This window comes from Lepisosteus oculatus, chromosome 6 (assembly GCF_040954835.1).
Source record: "Lepisosteus oculatus isolate fLepOcu1 chromosome 6, fLepOcu1.hap2, whole genome shotgun sequence".
In the NCBI taxonomy this organism is placed as follows: domain Eukaryota; kingdom Metazoa; phylum Chordata; class Actinopteri; order Semionotiformes; family Lepisosteidae; genus Lepisosteus; species Lepisosteus oculatus.
This window is the reverse complement of record NC_090701.1, coordinates 18319045-18342777: the sequence shown is the minus strand read 5'-3', so window position 1 is coordinate 18342777 and position 23733 is coordinate 18319045. Positions and strand designations below refer to the sequence as shown.

General features: G+C 36.5%; 1 protein-coding gene across 4 annotated transcripts in view; it reads left to right on the top strand.

Annotated features, from left to right (window-relative positions):
* The window catches only part of fars2 (phenylalanyl-tRNA synthetase 2, mitochondrial), a 187815-nt gene that overhangs the window by 101349 nt on the left and 62733 nt on the right, over window positions 1–23733 (top strand). For 3 of the 4 annotated variants that reach the window (XM_015354587.2, XM_069191040.1, XM_006634397.3), the window contains one exon: window positions 18554–18705. The exons of the other annotated variant lie outside the window; for it this stretch is intronic. In XM_015354587.2, coding sequence (XP_015210073.2) covers window positions 18554–18705 — 152 coding nt within the window. The remainder of the gene's footprint in view (window positions 1–18553; window positions 18706–23733) is intronic. 4 annotated transcript variants of the gene reach the window in all.

Below are 23733 nucleotides of genomic sequence, written 5' to 3'. Positions count from 1 at the left end.
AGGCTGGGAAAGCTCAGCTAATAATTCTGTATAATTTTTTAACACAACTAGATGAATAAGGATGGTTGGATACTCAAACTGGTTCTTAATTAATTGCTTTTCCAGATATCCTTATTAGACATACAGTGTCAAATGATTTTCCTGCCAAAAATATTTGCACTGAAGTGTAATTCATTGCAGTGAATATGTGAATGGAGCACGTTTGAATATTTGTGGTATATTTGTGACAGGGTGACAATTTTTGACATCCTTGCTGTGAACATTCCCTGCTTCCATGTACTATTTCTCTTTTCTCCACCGAATGTGGATTCTATATTTTTCCCCTTTCCTTTTGCTTTGCAAATCCTTTGGTATATTTTCAGCTTACCCACACTTACGGACTATACCTCATTTTTTCCCCAGGACAAAATCAAGTACTGATTTAATTGGCATTTTATGCATAGTGTGTAAATTATCATAGAAACCAGTTTTGGGGAAGGCACAATGTTTACCTGGTGAAGGTGGAATTGAAGTCATATATATTTGGAATAGAAACCTAACATTTTCTAGTAAGCTGGTTTACTAAAATACTACCAGCTTGGATTAATTAGGTTAATGAGCCTTTGCAAACCAAATGAGTAATAAAAGCTAAACTAAAGGAACAAATGAGTCCATATTTTACCTCTACATTTTTGCCCCAGTATTCAGTATGTACAGTACATGTTGGGCAATTTACACAGATGGTATTTTAAGTCCAGACAAAATTGATATTTGCTAAAAAGAGTTTAAGGGAGGCAATGCTCTATTCGATGACTCTTTGTCTGGGTGCTCAGTATGTGTTTTGTGCTTTCTACATATTTTAAAAGAACTGAAGATACAGTAGTAGAGAATACCTTTTTGAGAATGTTCTTATTTGTGTTTCAGGATACACAGTCCCAGCTGTCTGTAGCCTTCTTTGATCTAATGATGGATGTGTTTGTTAAGTTTTAAGGATAGCTACAGCCATCTCATTTAGGCTGCTCTCTGCTTTTCACCACGCTATTGCTTATTTAGAGCCGTCATTTTTTCTTATGTCTTCACCCACCTCAGTCTTTATTCTCTGTTTCTCACTCAGACTCCTTCCTTCCATGTTTTAGTGTTATTCCACAAGCGATTAAGTGAAAAAACAAATTATTGTGCACCAGTGGAGAAGCATGCTCTGTTTTGCTAACAGCTCTCTCAAGTGCAACAAAACAAGAAAGAAACTGCTAACTTTCAGCCTAGTCCTTATTTTGATGATATTTTTATGATTCTAGGACTTTTAATGAGTTTTAAAAGTCATCCACTAAGTTTAAGTATCCACTAAGTTTTTATTACTTATAGTAATCAGAATATGTCTACTATGTATCTTACTGTATTTTTGCAGCTTGGAAACCAAAATGTTGAGCTTAAAGTTTAAATACCATAAAACATTTGTTGGTGGGAAAAACTACATGTTTAGAGTTTTCAATAAAAAAAAAATATCCACTAAACTATTTTTCAGTTGCCGTATAATACTTAAAAATATAACTATATTTAATTTTGTATATAAAATATTTGCATAACAGCTTATTTTGACATCTAAGACTGTTTTTTGTGGTATCTAACATTAAATTACACAAAACGGTTGTCATCGCAAAGCTTTGAGCTTATTTAGATCCTATCTTTTTAATAGATAATTCCTGCTGCCTTACTTCACCAGTGTTCCTGCAGGTTCTGTTTTGGTACCTTTGACAAAAGGAACACTTTTCATCCATATATTTCATATCAGATTATCCAGCTGCATGGTGCATGGTATACATTTAATGTATAAACTATCAAAAGTTGAATACCCAATGTTTGTACTGCATCTGGTTCTAATATTGCTTTATTGGTCTTACCATTAGGGAATTCTTAATAAAACCTTGCCCTATGGATTTGGACAAATATGAAGTGATATTGCCTGTATTAATCTGGGACATTTTGGATCCCCTTTTAACTTCTGAGGCTCTTTTCTGCAGTATTACACACATAAAATTTTCTATCGTTATGACTGCCTTTGCATTTAATTGAGGCTGACCGATTAGTTAATGGTTTTATTACTTCTGGATTACATTACTGTAATACTCTTATTGCTCCATATTATTATATTAAAGATCTATTCAAACTGTATAACCTTCCACATAAACTGTATTGAATTGAAGTTGGTATGTTAATTGTTCATAATTCCAGATTACACATTCTGGTTAACAACATGTTCTGTATTTATGCACTATAATATCTTAGAATAATTCATGCCCATATTAGAGATATGGGCAGGTAGGATCTGAATACACAAAGCAGAGGGAAACAGTAACTGGAGACCATGAAATGCTTTTATTGTTTTCAAGACTGTTGTCACTACATATGGCACTGCAAGTACATTGGCTTCCATAAAAACAAACATAATACATACTGTAATACCACAATACTGTACATACTGTAGCTTGTTCATCAGAATATGAGCTTTGTCATATTCTGTTTGTGAGCTGCTTACTGACACAAAACATACTGTAAACACCCACAGAGTAATATAGCAGCCAAAGTATTATATTACAGTATTATTCACCGTCTTTTTAAGTCACGGGCTTTCTTTTCTGTCTCTTGGTTTTCTGCTTGGCATCTCTCACTAGTCTCACCATCTGGCCTACTTGAGTTCTACTCCCATGAAGCAGAACAACCTTATTTGTTCTCTTCCTGTTTGTATGTCCCTCAGTCACTATCCACCTGTCACAGATAGCTGAGGAGGCTGGGTAGTCTCCTGAACCCAACTCATTCCTGCACTGTGCAGTGTTAGGTTGGCACATGAAACTAACACTCATTGATAATCACAAACACGGGAAGAACACACAAACTCCTTGTAGGCCCCAGGGATGCCATGCAGCAATGCACCACCATGCTCTCCATTATTTTTTTTTAATTCAGTAATAAATTACATTTTATGTCAGTTATTTATTGTTGTGAAATGTTGTGAAACATTAATTTCAGTAACTTATTATTTAAAGTTATTTGTTATTATAAAAAAGGTAGTCATAATGAATGACCCAAGGGATTGAAAACACCAGGCCATGTCACCATATCAACAGAACAGTGTAATTTAAGAACAATTGATTTAAAACACAGAAAAAAGGAGCAATGGACTACACAACATTTTGTGGTTAATTTAAAGCAAATTAAGCTCAGTAAACTAATAGAAGCCAAGCAAGACTAAGACTCGGTTACAAAGTTTTTTTAACCTTTTCGTAGACTCCATAATGTTATTTTTTAATAACATTTGACTTTGGTTGTTATTGTTCTCTCTGTGCATTTGGCATTAAGACCTTCAAAATGAAATTCCCAGAAACTTACTTGACAACAAGAGAAATACATTTAAACGTACAGGACCTATTTAAGCTATTTCAGATGCTTGTTGATGTGAACTTTGAGTTGGTTGTCTCTTTCTCAGAAAGCACAATGAGTGCAATTTACATGCTTTCATTAGCCGAAGAGTGTCAGGAGATTATCATATGCAGCATTGTTTTGTGAATGCAGGATTGAAGACCACTTGCTGCATGTAGTTTTAAACATTAGTGTTCTTGAATTGGTAAGAGCCTGCAGCATTTGCAGTGCAGTGGAATTTGTGTGTAACCAATGGAGAACTTCATTTCATACTCCTTAGAAAATTATTCTGTTCTTCCAAAAAGCACACAGTAATACCTTCCTAGGGGCACAACAGTTTGCACTAGAAAGTGAAAAACAGTAGGGCATGTAAGTAGTGCTGGCAGCTGTTTCTGATGCTAAAGCTTCAGTATAGATTTTGGCTTGCCTTGCCCACAAAGGTAAATTATTTTTGCTTCTGGTGATACAGTGAATGGATATGAATAACAGAACAGTCTTGGAAGGAAATTTTAGTTTTATTGTTCCTGTTCTGTCTTCGCATTTAATTTTGGGACTCTTTGCTATCTTTTGCAGTTGGAGACAACCCCCGCAGAATTTAGGCAGCACTGACACTAACCAGGCACCTTCATTTATTTTATCTTAGAGTCAATTAAAAAACAGTGCTTTCACAATCTAATGTGCAAACTTTGTCCAGAAACCCTGAAGCAGATTGCTTGTATGCATGTCCTGTGCATATTAATTTTCAGACATATCGCTCTACAAGTCAGTCAAATGATAAAGTACACAGAGAGAGAGAGTAATTTTATAAAATTATTTACAAAACAATTGAGAAGGAACGAGCAGCTTTTTGAGATGGGAGCTTTTTGAAAGACACAACACAGAATCCAAGATAATTTGATTTCTTCCTAAGAAACGTAAAATTGACAGTTAAATTTAGAATTTCTGATGATAAAGTTCAAAAGTCACACGAGGTGTGATTCATATGTAAAAATATACTTAGGGGACTCTCTCTATCTGACTCCGCATTATGATCAGTACCTGGGCTACCTGTCATTCTGTCAAACAGATAGTGTGCTAAAAGATTTGGCACAGATTTAAGAATTATGTGTAATAAAAATAATACCAACTTTGATTTATAAAGTGCCTTTCCAAACCCTAGAATGCTGTACATAGTGATAAAAAAGACAAAAAAGTACTATAAAAAGTAAAAGAAAAAATAAATGAGTGAACATATTTATATGGTACAGCTAGAATGTAGAGCTGTCAGATGTAGGCTGTGGTAAAAAGGTAAGCTTTGAGTTTGGATTGGAAGAGAATCAAAAAATCTTTCTCTCGTAGAAAGGATATTCCATAGAAATGTGTAATACTGTACAGTGAGATTATCATTAACAACAGCCCAGCTCTGAAACCTGGCATCAGTATTTGATACGTAATCACCACTACACTACTGCTTACACATAGACCTCAGCAAAAGCTTTCTTCTGTCTCCCTACATGTGGCACAGCTAAGGGTTTTATCATTTTATTATTGTCCATCGTGCTGGGGGATCTCTTCATGGTGAAGAATTTGGTAGCCCTCATGGGCTGCAGGATGTGATTGACTGAATTTGGGTTGATCATGGGCGTTTCCTGTTAGTTGGTAGGAGGTGAACAATGGTGGATAGACAAGCCTGAATGCTTTACTGACTTCACATTTCGATGTTTACAGCATTCTTACAGCAGGCTCTCATCTGCTTACCCACCAGGACACATTATTAATGACACATGCTGATACGTTTTTGTGATTTCGTACTTACTGTAAGAGGTAATAGGGAATGCAAAAAGGACAGGTGAACTCTAACATTCCCTGTAGGCATATCACAGCTTTGCCTAATACCATATGCAGACAAGTTAATTGAGGAACCTTGTATCACATCTGCCTTTAGTTATGTTGCACTTTTAAAGCTTATTTATCCTGCACTGTGTTAGACTACATAAAGAGTATGTGACACAACCTTTTTGAGTTATATATTTCAATACAATAAGGCTATTAACAATAAGTTATATTGTAATATTTTGTCTTTTGAATAAATTAATAATAGCATTCATATTTTCATAGAGAATTTCATTTTCTAGATGACTTCTACAACAGTAGTGGGCTTATAGAGTAAGACTGAAATGTGATATGAAGGTATGGAGTGCTTCTTCGACAGTGGTAGAAATTAAGAAGTCCAACAGCCTATTAGTTACTGCAAGAGAAGCCAATTTAAGACATCTTTGATCAGAAATTGCAAGAGTCTACGTGCTTCTACGTCAGTCCAGAGGGACTTTGCAGTCTGCAGTATTTGTCTCAACAGCTATAGGGGCAGACTGAGTCAGGATAGATCTAACCCAATTAAAAATGTAATTCAATTCTAATGAGGTGGTCAGACACTGCTGAACAGGTGGTGTAGATCAACAAGTAAGGGTTTTTTAGCAAGGTTCGTGAGATGGAGGGTTTGGATTCATTTTTGAATCATGCAGTCTGAAGAAATGTATATCCAGTATAAAGTAATATTTTAGTTTTTTCTACATAGCTGTGGAATGTTTTAAGCTTAGATTCCATGGTATTATTCACATAGAAAGTATGTAAAATATTGCACTGTACTGTATGTTTCTTGCTTTACATCTCTCTCTCCCATCTGATTTTTGTTGTCATTAGTTTTCAGGATGTACTCACATACTGTGTATAAACCACATCATATGAAATGGAGTACAAGCCATGCACAAATTTAGAAATGAAATCTCATTTACAAATGAAAAGGATAGGCAGCTCGGGGAAAGTAATGAATCAAGGTCAACAAGGCACAAAAATCCAAAAACAGGTACTTAATTAAAACTAACTTTCAAATGTAAATTAAGTTCTTGCTTTAAAATAAAAAAAAAACAAGTGCCGGGGATCAAACATCATGTAGAAAAGACAGATCAACTTAATTGTTTAGGCAGCTGCCAGAAAAATAAAAACTAGCTACGGATGCTTCAAAGTCTGGAGAAGTGGATTTTTCTCACAATGTTGTAAGACTTCAGACAGAGAGCAGTTCCAGGATACACCCTAGCACAATTACTATAGACGTTAATATCATGAAAATGAGGGTAACTGACTTCCAACTGACAAGTTAAAAATGTGTCAGGATGTCAGTGGTGCAAAGGACAGTCACAATTGCATAATCAGCTAGACCAACATGTTTTATGTAAACTTGTGTGTTCCAGAACCTACTGTACATACAGGTATTTCATTCAGCCCTTGGTGCACCTTGGTGCAAACATGGTCCATATTGTCAATGTGCTACAGGCACCTAAGATAAGATCAGATCACTTTATTGGCCATATACAATTTCTTGTATTAGGAATTTGTCTTTTCGCATACCCCCAACTTGCTCTCCATGAGACACACAGACAGGGAGAGAAGCTTGGGGTCAGAGCGCAGGGTCAGCCATTTATACGGCACCCCTGGAGCAGTTGGGGTTAAGGGCCTTTGCTCAGGGGCCCAACGGAGTAGGATTCCTCTGCCTCTGGGATACGAACCGACAGCCTTCCAGCCACAGGCACAGATCATTAGCCTCACAATGCAGACTATTTTTTTTCAGTTACTCAGGTCTATGAATAACTGTTAAGAGCAAGAAAAATGTCTTTTAAAAATGAGTAATTAGCAGAATGCTGCATACTCTGAGGAGCCCATGTTTCCAATAGTCATAATTGGGCGTGAAGGTGAAGTAGCTTCAACTCCGAAGTATCTTGACGGGGGCTGCAGTTGGGCATTTTATGTTGCCATATTTCAACACTGCAGTATTCAGTGTGAACTGCAGTTCCCTTTCAGGCAGAATGCAGTCATGACCACCAGTCACCTCCCCTCCACAGAGCGTTTAGAAGAAAGTCAGTCACGTGAGCCTTGCAAGATCACCCAGCCCCACCTGTCTCCTTAGCTCACAATAATTTTTTTCATACTGCTTCAGTGTTTCACTGTGTTTTTCTAGAGGTTTGGGAAGCTTATCGCAGAATATTTCTCCGTGTCAGGTTTCTGGGCTCTTTCCCTTTTCTTGACTTTCTTGACTCTGTTCCTATTTTTCTCTTTTCTATATGACCACAGACACCAGCTCTGCATTGCGATGGAGAGTTTCTCTTGTGAATTCAGCTTCCTGCCATTAAGACTTTGTGCCCTGGATGCTCTCCAAGAGAATATAAGTCCTCCTGATCTTTTTTTGTGTGCCTCAGAACCATTGGAATTACTGGCTAATCCTTGGCCACTCCAGGACCAAGCTTATCTTGGTCTTATATGACCTTTTGTGTTCTTTGACTGGTTTCGACACCTCATACTGACCACTGCCTTTATTGTGTTTTGTGAAGATGTTATCAGATCAGTTACAGTTCTGCTGCTGTATTCCGATCTATTCTAAGGCTTAGAGCTAAGTGCAGAGTAGTAATGATATGTACTGAACACATTCTAACTCTGTGCTACAGTATATATACCATTTAAACTAAACCAATAAGAAATCAATACAATGTCTATCTGTGCTCTTTCTCAGTGTTAATATTTAAACCTAATGACTGGATTAACACTCATTAGATAATCGTCCTTCGAGAAAACTGGCTGATAGTGAAGAAAGAATTGTAGCCACCAGTGGATCTGAGAACCTAATATCCACCGTGTTATAGAGAGACTCTGTTTCAAGTAAGACATTGCACCACAAAGAGTAAACCACCAATGAATCACGCATTGCTTAAGGCAAAATTCTGAGCACCCATCGAGCTAATGGAGTTACATGTCTTCATCGTATAGTTTCTCCTACCAAGAAAAGATAGAGGCTGTGCTCAGAATAAGCCCCCAGGCTACTGGAAAATTGATTCTTAGCTATTATTGCTTTCTAATTGTATGTATAATGGTTAAGTGGTGGTTGCATTGCATTGCCTTCATTTCCTTTCACCCTTTTTAAAGCTGTATTATAGAACACTCCCATTTAAATGGACTGTAAAACTATTTCCAGGTGGCAGAAACATAATATCTTCAGACCACTTACCACAATCCCATGCAAAAACAGGTCCATTGTCTGAGCTCAGAGCTCTTAGGAGTTTCTGAATTGCACTGGCGCCTCAGAATAGTGAAAGTGAGAAATAAAAGTGAAACAGAGCTCCCTGCCTGTGACATTTTGCCATCACCGATATGGATCTGAGTAGAATACAAGTTGTCATTAAATTTGTTTTAACTCAATAGGTTCCTCTTTTGCACAAAGAATATGCTGTGAAGTGTAAAAGGCACAGAGAAACATGCCTATCTCACAATTGCACTTTGAAATAAGCAGTAATGAAAATTCTGTATTTTGATTTTTCACCACTTACTGTACAGTATATACATTTAATGTCAAAAACTGTTAGGTGAACAAAGCATTGTCATAAAGGTTTATTTCCTTCGTTTCTTCAGGTGCTAAATAATTACGTGAAACTACTGAATTTTATATTAAAACGTTTTCTTATGGGGATGTCTGACTGACTCAAAACTATGTATTTGTGGATAACATCACAGATTGGTGTTTGCCATCAGATTTGTGACAAAACATGCAAAACCTTTCTAACTGATGACCTGCAAGGCAGCAAATACTGAACACTGCACCACCAAGCTGTCCAAAAGTACCTCAGAAAACGGCGATTCTGAAACTCATTTAATTGAGAATTCCTTGTAGTTTGACATTTTTGTGAGATTAAAACTGTGCTGCTAAAAAGAAAGCAAGTACACATATAAGGCAAAAAGTCTTATTGTGCAGATAATTACTGGAGTGTTACAGGGATGAAAATAAGCACCTCAACTCTAGACTTCTAACTGGCAGCTTATGAGACAGATTGTGGTTCATATCCCAGGTTGAACACTGCATTTATATTCTTGCGCAAGATACTTCACTCACATGCTTCTCTGTACAACTGGGTACACTCCAGTTCATCATTTTGAACAAGTCAATTCTTAAAAAATCTTCTGCTGGATAAATACAGGGTTTATAGGGCTGACTTTTTGGTGTAGGAGTTTCCTATGTAAAAGAGAATGTATTCTCTTGCCTTGTGAAATAAAATAATTTTAAAGTGTTAACATGGTTTACTTTTACCAGTTAGTAATATATTGCCGATTAATACTGTATATACTTAAACGTGGATGAGTTACTATGTTTATATCGTGTTAAATAGAAACAAAAAGGTACCAAATAGTTTTTTTTTTCTTTGTGACCATGACCCATGCAGTACATTTCAACATTCTACTGGATCTTTCCCTTTAAAACTAATAGATGATGAAATATTGAAGAATGGAATTTATTGTGTTATATTAATGCCTCCTGTATTTTACTATTAATTATGTAATCGGTCATCTACCTGAGCTGGTAAAGATTAGGTTGGACCTCCCTGGAGTGGTGTTGAAACAGAAGAAGTGGCAGTCTCCTCTGGCTTTGACTGTGATATACAGTACAGGGCCCCCTGGATAGGATTGTGTGGTGCGTTATTTATTACGGAGAAATGAAAACAAAAATCATTGGCTTAGTGTCGACCTGTGAGGAAAGCTCATGAAATATCGCCCTGCTACACCACAGCTCAGCTGGCAGACCTCGTTTTACATGTTCCTCCGTCCCCTGAAGCAATTCACAGCCCACAAATAGAGCTGTTGTGTCCAATCCCATTCCCCACCGCCTCCCTTTCACGTTTATTGTCTGTGGCTGTGTAATTCAGTCCTTGCTGGCCCTCCCCACAGCCCTCCCTGTCGACTCAGCCAGTGAAAGGCTCTCCTCGCACGTTGTGCTATTGGATGTCAGCCCCTTTTAACTCTCCTGTTTCATTGTCCCTGCTTTGCCTGAAATGGAGCATGACCAGTAACAGTGTGCTGGGAGGGATGTGTGTACTGCCCCCCTATGAAAGAAGCAGGATTTATGCCAGTTTTTCTTCCTACTGTAGATCTCCAAGGAAATCTAATTGGAGAAATATATGATCTAGGGGTGACCAGTTTAATTACATTATCAATACTATTTCTGTTCAAACGAATATAATGAAAACAATTGGAGACATTTTTATTACCACTTATTATTTGTCAAAAATAGTAAGTACACAGCAATTCGTCCTCATTTCTCAGCTGAACTACAGATGAAAACAAAAAGTATTGTAATAGAGTTTCTAGGAATGTTTCTGTTTAAAGAGATGCCTTGAAGTTTCAGGGAAAAAGCATCACATTTTGTATTAAAACTGAACCTTATTCATTAGAGACCATTTATTGTTCCTTATTATTTTTGCTGTATTGATGCAGTCTTTTCAAACTATCAGGAAAGAGTGAGAAAGACGTGGGTAAGAGATCTATTAGGGGACTATGGTCAAAATATATATGCTTTGATATGTACTGTACTTTGAAAATGTCCAGGTAGAATCCAGAGCAAAATGTACAGGAAGAGAATCAGAGCAATGTTTGAAATTTCTGGAAAAAAGTTGGGACAGGTCATAAGAGACATAGACTGGAATTGAATAGATATGACATCAGTAGAGAATGGATGGAAAGAGTTTAAAGAGATACCGCTTAAAGCAGAGAATCCTTTTATTCCACATAGAGTAAAAGAATATCAGAGGCAGGAAATCTGTGATACAGATATACAGTATAATGATCTGCAAGCACAGATTAAAATTATATTTGAAATGCCAAGAGAGAAGGAAAGGATTATTGCAGTGTATGATAAAATAAATAATAAATAACACTAAAAGATGAAGTGAAGCATTTGAAAGATAAAATGGGAAACATTTAGATAATGATAGTGCAATTGTATGTATTAAATGAATATTTCAGTCAAGTGTTTACCAGGGAAGAAGCATACAGTATGCCTCAGGCCTAGAAAACAGAGTTTTCTATTAAATAATAATATCATAGAAGAAGTGTTACACGATCCAGAAAAAGTTCATATGAACAAGTCTTCAGAACATAATGGTTCCAATTATTGTACTTAAGAAAACAAGAGATATAATTTGTAGGCCATTAACAAAACTCTTTCAGCAGTACAGTATGTCGAAATAGTGGTAATAGCCACTAATTTGAATATTGCCAGTGTTATGACAGTGTTATTGTATTACATGCAAGGTTATTAAAGCAATAAATAGAACTTAACTTGAAAAGAAGTTTGATCATGGATTTAGAAAAGATAGATAATACTGTATCATCTGTAGAATTTTACAGTTCTTTGAACAAGCAATGGCAGGAATGCATATAATAATAATAATAATAATAATAATAATAATAATAATAATAATAATAATAGTGTGCATAGAGCATTTTATAGGGTGTATTCTGATTTTTAGAAAGCTGTTGAAGAATTTCTTCATAAAAGACTCAAATTGCAGGTGGTATGGATTCAAAGTAATCAATGTACTTGGCCCAAGAATTTATTAACAGAGAGGAAACAGAGGCTACAAGTTGTTATCGATTTACAGACTCTTAATTTGTGTGTTTGTGGTTCAACTTAGTAGGTGGCATGGTGACACAGTGGTCAACATTGTTTCCTTGCAACGCTGGGGCCCTGGGTTCTATTCTTGGGGTGCTATCTGTGTGGAGTTTGTGTGTTCTCCTGGTCCAAAGACATCCTGGTAGATCATTGGCTCCTGGGAAAATTGGCCCTGGTGTGGGTGTGCGTGTTTGTGTCTATGTGTGTGCCCTGCAATGGACTGCTGTTCTGTCTAAGTTGGGCACTTCCTTGCACCCGAATGGCATGAAGTGGTTAGAAAATGGATGCATGGTTTTTCATTTGGCAATGCTTGGGCACATCGGACAGGCAGCTTGACAGAATGTTCGAGATGATATACAGTACACACTACACTTACTCAGTGACACCCTCATATTGATCAGCATGGCCACACTGACACATCCTTGTCTTAGCATTCTTCCAGACGTTTCATTTCAAACTGCCTCCCAGTAGCTAAATAAATCTGTTAAATGTCTTTGTATGTACCTTATATTTATATCATATAGAATTAATCCCTTAAACAAGAATTAATTTCAAACCTGCTGTTTTGATTTAATACATTATATAAGAGTTTAATTGTTATTTTATACTATGTTGTTGAATATTGATTAAAAAAATAATACATATCCACAATAGTTTAGTTAAAACGAGAAATTGCACTTTTGAAGGGCTCAATTTAAAACAAAACAGTTGTTAGCTGCATTGATGTTGTTTTCCCATTTTTTTCTGTTCAAGCAGTAACTTAATTATGGATTAAAAGAGAACAACAAATATGAGTGGCTGATATGAAACGGGATTATCACTCTTCATTTTCTATGTTAGTTTTCCTGTTTTGTCTTTTTTAGCGGCTATACAGCACATTTTTCCAAATCTTCTAAAAATATGTTATGATATCAACTGATATTTTAGGAACTTTCTCAGTATTTTGTTAACTGAACATATTTTAAGTAATGTGCAAAGTTTAGTGAAAATTAAGAATCCAGACCTCATAGAAATGCTGTAATTTCGGACTTTTCCAAGCCTTCTGTTCCATCTCTTGTCTTTTTTTGAGTGTAATCAGAGCTGCCTTACTTTTAATTCGAGAATTAGGTACAGGGATTAGCTTCCTAGACTTTCTGGAATGACTGACTGATGAACAGGAGGAGATGCAACAGAGCTGGCGAGGTATTTACAGTACATGGGCCCAGGTGCAGTGTTATCCATTGTGCAGCCTCTGACACCAGCCTGGAAGTCCAGTGCCTCGTTCTCATTCCACAGGTACAGTAAATCACTTTGGAAAGCACCTCCAGCCAAAGGGCTAGGTCAGCAGCACTCTCTTCAGTTCAATTTAAGCTGCATGTGAGGATTATCAATGAAATCACTAACACAGCTTGGTGGCTCACCAAGCAAGGTTATTCGATTTTTTTTAAATAGTATTACACCTCTTATGTATGTAAATATGCTTGATCCATTCACATCCCTGCCTTGTTCTCTTTAAACATATCCATTGTATAATGGTCATAATTGTCTCTTTATTATACATAATTAGCCAGTTGCTGATTTGTTGATCATTCTATTGATTTGTTTCATTAGTGTGGCCTGATGGATATCCCAAGGTTTTGTTTTGAAAGCAGATTACTCAGTCACACAAATTCACTGATGTGTCTTGCCCGGGGGTATTGTTGACCTACTGTCTGTCTTTAATAATGTCAACCATCCCCACAGGTCCTACAGTTTTGCATGACTTTCCAAAATGTACTGTTTCAGAAAATGCAGGTAAAAATAATTTGACTCAATCTCTGTTCTGCCAAACCTGTCTGACTTTTGTCTTATTCCAACATTTGGAAAGCTACTGATATCACTGGCTGATGTTACAATTCTTATGAGCTGTACCTGTAATGTTCCTTTAACTGGGTGAACTTGGATACATTCACATTTTTGGTTATTGGTTTTTGCTGTATTAGCAACATACTACAGTATATTAGCCTCTACATTTTTGTGCTTAGAGCAATACTTCTATGATTTGCCAAAAAGTAATAGGCAAATAAAATTATTTTCTGAAGATCTACACTCCCTACTAGATTTACAGTGTTAGTGTAGATAGTACAGATTTTCTACGTTGTGCAGTACGAGATTTGTAGACAGTTACTACTATATCTGCCACTGGAAATTAGTTCAATTTAGACATATTCCAGTGAAAAACTCTGGGAATATGTGGTAATACTTGATAAAAGTTCTTAAGGGGTTAGACTTTTGCTCTGGTTGTATTACTTTGAATTGAAACATTTATTAAGCAGTGGATGGTGAGAAGGTCTGGTGTCTTGAGAGCAATTATAGCTGCATTTTTAGACACTTTAGTATGCTCTAAGGCTCAAACTCTTGTTACAATTACTTACATACTGACACCCACTGCTGTAATACTAAGAATTTTAGAACCCACAGTGAAGCAGAGTTTCACAAAAGGGTGAAAGAAACAAGTGCTCCGGTATAATTGTCTCCAGAACAGTGTAGTTGGCATGTCTATATATGACCCCCTTCTCATATGACAGTACTAATGGTTTAAGTTTATTTTTATTTTGGTTTATTTATTGTGAAACCACATTATGAACATTCTGTTGATTCCTGCAGCACATGTATTTCTCTTTCACAGATGGCAAGCAGGTTATTTAACAGTTCAGTGTTGCAGCTAAAAGAAGTGATGCTCTCAGGATGTGACAGCCCTGATTGAGGAAGTCCCTTAGCTCACAGATCCCTAAATATCCTCAAAGGCACATGAGGGAAATCTGCTTGGCAAGAGTTTAGTTACGTAAAACAAGAAGACACATTAACAATATGTACTTTTGTCATCTTGGTGTTTGTGACTGTCACGGGGAAGAGAGCTGCCTCCACACTCCATACCTAACATAAAGTAAAGCATGCAACCTTAGCACAAACCACTGCTAAACCTACAAGGTCTCTTGTAAAATTAGTATCTTGATCGTTTTTATGGGTGTTTTCACTATTTCTTTGCAAATGCACATATTTTACTTTTTTTCTGTCATCTTACATGAAAACATTTCCCTGGAGTTTGGAATTGAACAGGCCCCGATTATATACTGTACCGTACCACTATTTTGCTTCCAGTTAGAACTAGTGAATTCTGAATCTTTACTATTGTTTCAAGAAGAGTTTTTTTAACTGTGTTTTGAACACTGCTTGTTTCCCCGACTTCTCTTTAAGTCTGTCTGACCTCATTTCCGGTTTCTGCTTGGAACTTTGTAGTTTCATTTTTGCCCGCCAGCTTGTAAAATCCAGCTAAATCAGCAATTGGATTCATTCTTGAATCTCTTGGCCCTTGCATTGTCCAAATAAGTGTAGAGGACTTCACAGAAAAAAATTGAAAATCTTAGACTAGCCAAGTCAATTTCCAGATTGAAATCAAACTGAGCATGAATTTTATATGCTGAACAAAAGGTTAGACTCAAAGTGGCACCAAAAGCTTGGCAAAGCATCGCAAATAATTTACAAGGAGTTAACTCAGAGGATCAAAGATTTTATGCAGTTATTGCCTTAAAGGCATATGCAACCAAAAACTGACCTTGGCATTCTGAAATATTAAAGAGATTATGTCCATATACATATGGTCTCTTGAAATCACTAGGTTGAATACAAAACATGTTTTTGGTCAAATATTTTTAAATGTATGCATGGAGGTACCACACAATTCAGAGTATATGATATTGGATATTGCACATATCATTCATTTTGATCTGATGACAAAATTTAAAAATTGCTTCACTGTGTAGCAAAACGTCTAGCTTTCTTTTCCTAATTTCTTTGGCAGTAATATAAATAGTTAAGTATTCATATATACAGTAGTTTAGTGTACATAGTATAAGTGTGTCAAAATGGCATATATATTTGAAGGTATTTTATGGTGACATGGCAACAAACTATAGAATGATTGATATAATGCTCAATGTTTTATGCATTTTTTTTTCAGAGCCTACTAAATTACAGTGGCAGCCTTGTGATGTAAAGCATTCACCCTGAGTTTGGTTATAAACACAAAATATGGTTTTTATTACCATTGTGTGTGTCATTGAACAGTCTGGGACAGAAGGCAGTGTAAGCTTTAGTTCTGCAATTGCTTAGAATTAAGGTTTTGGATTTCAAAATAACTGTGTGTGTGCATGCCAGGACTGTTCTGTCAAGAGTGTGGTTCCACCTTACACCTTATGCTTAGATATGTTGGATAAACAGGTAAGTCATCCACACTAAAACATTATCAACAGTCTACATTAAGCAGGTGGAATGTACGGTGTTGATGAAATTATGGGGTAACAGAAAAGGCAACACCTCTCAAAATTGTCAATATTTGTAGGTTCACTCTTGTCCTGAATGATTGCTGTTCTCTCAAACAAATTACCTTTGACACTGTTGGGCCTAACTTCACTCCCACTGTGATCTATTCTGTTGTTTGTTTTTATTTTAGCAGGCTAATGTTCACATGTAAGGAAACCAATCTCCTGTAAAAAAACACATTTCCCTCTGCCAGTCTGTATCGTATGGTATCTACAGGTAGCAAAATTGGGGGAGACTTCAATACAAAAAATTTTGAAGAAAATCTTTTTTGCACAGGATGAATAACGTAATGCAAGGTGTCAGGCAACTTGATTTTTTGTGCAGTACAACTTGTTTTGATCTAGAAGGTTCTTGTGACAATGTCTGACAGATTTTAGGAGTACCTTGGTTGCTGCTTTGTGTGACACATAGCCAGGAAAAATATAGTTGTAGAAAATGACAGTGAAACTAAACAAAATGCACTATTCACTATCTTCTGATTCAAAATGGAGGCCATAAAACAAGGTGAACAATACCTCAGTAATACAAATTTGGACTTAAGTCAGAGAAATAATTTAATTACTTTATCACACTGACCAGGAAAATACAATTGTATATACTGCACTACATGGTATTGTGACAGAGGCACAATGGTTAGCATTGCTGCTTCACAGAGCTAGGGCTCTGGGTTCAATTTCTGAGGTGCTGTCTGTGTGTAGTTTTTATATCTCCCCCTGTTTATGTGGGTTTCCTCTGAGTGTTCCGAACTCCTCCCACAGTCCTCAGATATATTGGTAGGTTAGTGGGATTCTGGGAAAATAGGCCCTGGTGTGAGTGTGTGACTGTCTTTTTGCTTGCCAGATTAGGCTCTGGCACCTCTGTGACCCTGTATGTTGGATAAAAAGGGATTGACAGATTTGCATGGAAATTAAAATTTACACACATAAAATGAGAACAGATACTTGAACTCTTACAGAAAAATTGTAATTCTACTCGAAAATACTAGTGAAAGTGTTAGCCTTTAAATTCCTCTACACATGTGACTTTCTCTTTGTATTTCTTTAACGTGAATGGCCAAAAGTTAGAAAATAAAAATAGGTTCCACACACAAAAAAAGCTGACTACGAAGAACTCTTCTTCCTCCTTACCCTTAATCAGAGTAATTGAGCTTAAACTGTCCATTACAGCTTTTGCCTTTTTCTGTAACCCACAATGCATCATTAATTATATTTTTTTATCGCCAGACACTTCCTTTTATTAAGTATTAAGTATATTTTTAATGGGGGGTTTTATTAAACCAAATGATTCAGTTTCTTTTTATGCATGAAATTTACCAAGACTGCTGTGGTGAAAATTCAGTTCAGTTTTGAGCAGGTATGAAATAATGACGTTTTTTTAAAGCAGTCATTAAACTGTAGTTGATAGTTTAGTCTAAGCTCATAACCTTTAGAATTTGTTACATACAGTACATCATCTGTGATATAATAATAGACTTTATACATGTAGTTCAGGTGGGTGGCTGCGTCAGGAAGTCAACTTGAAGGTCAATTAATGAATTAATGTATAAACTTAATTACTTTATACATGTAATAGCTGGGCCTGTTTGCAATATGGAATGATGGGATACTTTTATCTGAATTATAAAGTAAACAGAAGAGAGACTATAAGATTTAAACTAGTCTTATTTTGAACAGAATTTTGGTTATATACAGGGAAAAAGTAAAAATAAAATAAATAATCTGAAATAAAAAAAAATATTGCAATCTTAATGCACCTTGCTTTAGTCTATTCACTGGAACTGAAGAAAGGCAAACAGACAGTTTCCTGGTTTTAAATGTATTTCATAATGCTTTCATAATAAAGGAGCTGAATCGCTTTATTAAATTGTTCTTTAGTGCAATGAGGATTAGAAAACCGGAAGTCAATTAAGCAGCTGAGTTGATAAAAGTCATAGGAATTTGTATTTCAAGGATTACTTCAAGCTCAACGTTGAACTAAAAATTTGTTGGCACTGGTGGGAAATAATGACAAGTATTTACCAATTTTGTAATAATAGGGATGTCTTTACAGATGAGTCATATTTGTCTGGAATAAGCATTCAATTCTAGTGGAAATTGGTTTTATTCCAAACAGAAAAGTTAAATTCAGATGCATTTGGTGTGAAATGAGGGAGAAACAGTGAAAATAAGGCTGTGAACAGCCTTTTGCAAAAGAAAATATTTTTGTGTCGAAGTAATTGTTTCAAAATAGACTAATCTTAGATGCTCATTTTTCAGGAGGGTCCCTGCAGTCAGACATCGATGTATGAAATAGAGAAGATTTTTTCCTTTGATTTTCTAAAGCCAAACCTCTTCTCTTTGTTTTTTGTCTTTCCAGCCACTGAGCAAGTATCCACCATTAATCAATGACATTTCATTCTGGCTTCCATCTGAGGGTTATGCAGAAAATGACTTCTACGATTTGGTGCGAAACGTTGGGGGGGACCTCGTAGAGAAGGTGTCTCTTGTTGACAGATTTACACACCCGAAGTAAGTAATGACCCTTTTGTGTCTCTTCTGATTTTATTGATCTGAAGATGCAGCCTGTATACTGGCATGTAATGGCATGGCCTATAAAGCTATAAAGTATCTGCTCTGGTTGTACGTGGTACACACAAAACACTGTAGAGATGTAAATGGGTAGTGTCCTATTTTAATGAGCAAAGTAAATATGATACGTCAATGAAAAATAACTGGTAGGATGTAGCTAGTTAGGAAGTGCACATGCCTAAAATGGTTTAAAGTGGGTAAAGGTTAGATTAAGATTTTGGTATAATTGGTGTGTTGATCAAAACACAAATGTTCATCATTTGGAGATGTCTGTGCATACAGTCCATTCCAAACTGTTGTGATCTATGTGTAAGTATCTAAGATATGATATTTATTTGTGAAAAGGAAAAAAAAAAGGAGGTCATGACACAATCACCCTTTGCCCAAGGTAATCCATTGTCTTTGACAGTATGCTATATAAGATATATCTCTTATATATAATATAATAGCTATATTATGCTATTAAGTGTTCACTTATTGAAGACATGTCTGCATTTGCCCCTTATACAGTACAATTTGCCCAGTTCATCTGATATTTGAATGTCATTTCAAACCGTGATGTAACTTCTGTGGCAGCTTTTGCAAAAAAACAACTTTATACATTTGAGAAAATACAGAATAGAAATGTACTCTTTAGACAGTCTGAAACCTTTTTTATATGGACTGAATTTGGGCGTGTGTGAGAGTCATCTGCTATAATCTGGCATATACAGTATCTAAAAATGATGCTTTACCATGAATCCTGGCCTAGCAGTGCATATCTCTCCTCTTTATAAATCACTGTACAGTAGGTCACAGCGAAAGAAAGTACATTTTTGATAACAATATACAAACTTGTTTTATGTTTATAGTAGCAGTTTTAAAATTGACAACACATCTCAAGTCTCTCTTTACTAATCAAATTCTAAATAAAAAATCAAATTTAAATCAAATTCCCTTACTAGCCAAGATCTGCTCATGTAATTAGGAGCCTAACCTGGACAACACAAGCTGAGAAAGGACATGTGTTTGGCTGGATGCATCTTTTCCTTTCTGATTTTGCGATTGAAAATACAATTTTGTGGGGGAGAAACGGTACAAAATAACAACAAAACACAGAAAAACAATATCACAATATCCCTCACAACACCTCAAAAAGAAAAACGTCCTAGCAGATTTTTGAGTGTCATGTATGACAGTACGGTCACAGTTTCCTTACTGCCTCAGGTTCTATGTATTTTAAGCATTTTATTTTCTCCAGAGATAACAGAACAACATCTGAAACTCTTCACTATCCCCCAAGTGTCTAGCTGAGGTCTCTTAAAATATTGTCTGAAAGCTACAGTGGGGATGACTTCAATAAGCATCAGCAGCAACTCCAAACCTTCACTCTCCCCTTCCACCTACACTATAGATCCTAACAGTTGAGCGATAATTATAAATAATATCTAGATAGGTCGTGATACCAGGAGAGGGAACTAGCTTCATATAATGTTGTCTAGGATGAGGTCAAATACAGAGTTTCTCTACTATTTTCACTGTTTTCTAAATCCTGATTATTTAGAAATACTGTATACTGTAGGGACATATTGATAAAAATACTGTGTGAAATGCTCTGAATCTATCCCTTGTGTAATTCAACATAGCTGGGTTTTCTTCCGAGTCATAAAATGTTTGTATGCATGTGGTAATTGAGGTTAGTAATTTCTTGAGGTACTGTACATTACATTTTTATTTAACCTGTTATTTGGCTCTTCTGGAAGGAATGACAGATTAGAACCAACCCGCAATTGCTGGTTATTGGTTTTCTTTGTCTTTCATGTTGCAAAATAGGATCAGTATCAAATCAACACATACCATGTTTACTAGAATTGTAGCAAAATTTTTTGGCATTTCTGCAGTTCCTTGAAAAAACTGGTGACCTGATTTTATTTTTCTGAGCACTGTACAGTGTTAACGAAAACATTTTTCTTAAGCCTGGAGTAACAAGAACAGAATCCTTCCATCAGGGAGCAGTAATGATAAATCCGAAGGAGAGTCATTAACTTTAAACATGTATTGTGCCACACAGGGCAAATTTCATCTATTCCTTTCTTTGTTGACAGCCTTCTCAGTTCCAAAAAGAGCCCATGGAATATATACAGTGGATATGAAAAGTCACCACCCCCTTTCAAAATGTGTACCTTTTGTTGTATGACACTATGAAGATAAAAGAAATAATAAATCAGGCTCGTTCCAGTTTTACACACAGTAGCCCACATTGGGCAAGTGAAAATAAAATTCTAAAATCTGCAAATTAACTAATATTACAACAGTATTATTTAGATAAGTGAACACCCCCCTTACAATTGCAGTTGCAAACTTGCTCAGGTATAACCAGTCACCTTACAGATCACACAACAAACTAACTGGCTCCCAACTGTGATCAGTTGTGGTGCCTTTGATAAGTTCTGAATCAAAGCTGATGGTTTTAGGAGATTTCTATGCTTGGAAGTGTGTTTTAAAGCAAGTATCCACAATGGGCAGAAAGATGCTTTCAAAAGAACTTTGAGATAAAGTTGTGGAAAGGTGCAAGTCAGGAGATGGGTATAAAAAGATTTCAAAGGCTTTAAGTGTCCCATGGAGCTCAGTCAAGACCATCATTAAGAAGTGGAAGGCATATGGCACCACCCAGACCTTGCTTAGATCAGGCTGTCCCTCCAAACTGGATGACCGAGCAAGGAGGAGACTGATCAGAGAGGCTACCAAGAGGCCGATGGCAGCTTTGAATGAGCTACAGGCCTTTATGGCAAAGACTGGTCATTGTGTGCATGTGACAACAACATCACAAATGCTACACAAATGTAGTCTGTTTTAAAAAAAGCCACATCAGGACTTGTTTATGTTTTGCTAAAATCACCTTAAAGATGCTGTGGTCAGATGAGACCAACATCAAACCTTTTGGCCTCAATGCAAAACACTACGTGTGGCGAAAACCCAATTCCTCTTACCATCCAAAGAACACCATTCCTGCAGTAAAGCACGGTGGTGGCAGCATCCTGTTGTGGGGTGGTTTCACTTCAGCTGGGACTGGGGCACTTGTCAGGATAGAGGGGAAGATGGATGGTGCAAAATATAGGCAAATTCTTAAAGAAACCTGCAGCCCTCAGCCAGGAAGTTGAAAATGGGAAGATGGTTCACCTTTCAAAATGAAACCAAAAACAAACCACCTAAGCAACCGTACAGTGGCTGAGGGACAGGAAGGTGAATGTCCTTGAGTGTCCTAGTCAGAGTGCCGACCTAAATCCCATCGAACATCTTTGGAATGACTTGAAGAGGGCAGTCCATCAGCAGTCACCACGCACTTTGAGCTTGAACAATTCTGTAAGGAGGAATGGGCAAATATTCCTCCCTCTAGGTGTGCAAAGTTAGTAGATATCCAAACCAACTCAAGGCTGTAATTCAAGCAAAAGGTGCTGCCACCAATCATTAACCCAGGGGGGTGCTCTCTTATCCAACCCAGTTACTCTACTTTTTATTTGATTTTTTTCAGAAATTTTGCTTTCTTTTTTCACTTGGATGTTGCAAGGTACAATTTGTAAATAAAACTGGAAAAAGTCTGAATTTATTTGTCTTCTTTTTGGACTCTAGGGCAACTAATGTTGAACATTTTGAAAGGGGGTGGTGACTTTCTATACCCCCTGTAATTTGTCCTGGATATGGACACAATACAACATCATGTTATGCAATTAAAAATAGATATGTTAACATTGATTTTGTGGCTTCACATTAGAATGCATAAAACAATTACTGTACTTGGCTTGGTTGCAATTTGTATTCATTTTGCTGCGTAAAATAACAATGTAAGTTAACAATGATTGATTGGTGGAAATGTACTGGTTTTATTCTTATGCAAATTCCAATTACATACAAAAGGGAAAATCCCCGATTTGACTAAATCGTTTAGATTAGTAAAGCATGAAAATATGGGTATATTGGAGGGATTCCTTTATTCTCTCACCCCATGAGTCAGTTTCCTTCATATCTTCCCACATAGTGCTGGTTAATCAATATAGACTCTTGCTGCTATTCATGAGGTATTCGTGTTAAACACCTTGGTGTCTTTCTAACTCTTTCTAAGAAAACACTTTCTTAATAATTGAATACTTGTTTCATGCATCTTTGTTTGACATAAGCCTCCTTTCTGATGGAATGCTACAAAATGTAGAATCACAGCAGATTACCAACAAAAAGCTTTTTCTCAATCAGTTTACTTTGGCCTCTGGCAGATGATAGCACAGGTAGTGGCAAAAAAGCCCTTCATTACGCTGAACAAAAGAACAGAGAATAATACAGAGAATTTGCCACAGAAAGAACGTTATTTTTTACTTTTTCCTAAAGTTTTATTTCGTTTCTCTTTGCACGTTATTCTGGGTAAACAGTTACTCATGTGTTAGTAATGTTTATTTATCTGTGTGTTTAAGACAGAAAAGCTTTAGTATTAGTTTAAAGTTATACGCTGCCCCCCAGATTCAATCATAATGTAATAGGAGCAAAAGTATCATATAATGAGAATACATTTTGGATTGGATAAGGTTTTTTTGTGCTGTAATCATTTTAGCTTTGCACAGAACATAATGTCATATTTATCTTCCATCCAACTTTTGGATCTTCCGTCCAACTTTTATCTAGTTCAGGGTCACGTGGGAGATGGAGCCTATTCTGGCACAAGGCGGGGTACACCCTGGATGGAAAGCCAGTACAGACACACAGACATAGACATACACACACTCACACTCACACCAGGGTCAATTTTCCCAGAAGACATTTAACCTACAGTACCAGTAAGTCTTTGGACAGTGGGAGGAAAACAGAGCACCCAGAGGAAAACCACATGAACACGAGGAGAACATTCAAGCAATGCAGATAGTGTAGCACTCAACAATCCACAAAATATTTACCTCTACCTCTTTCTGCTGTAGAGTCCATTTAAAGAAAGTTTAGGTTACT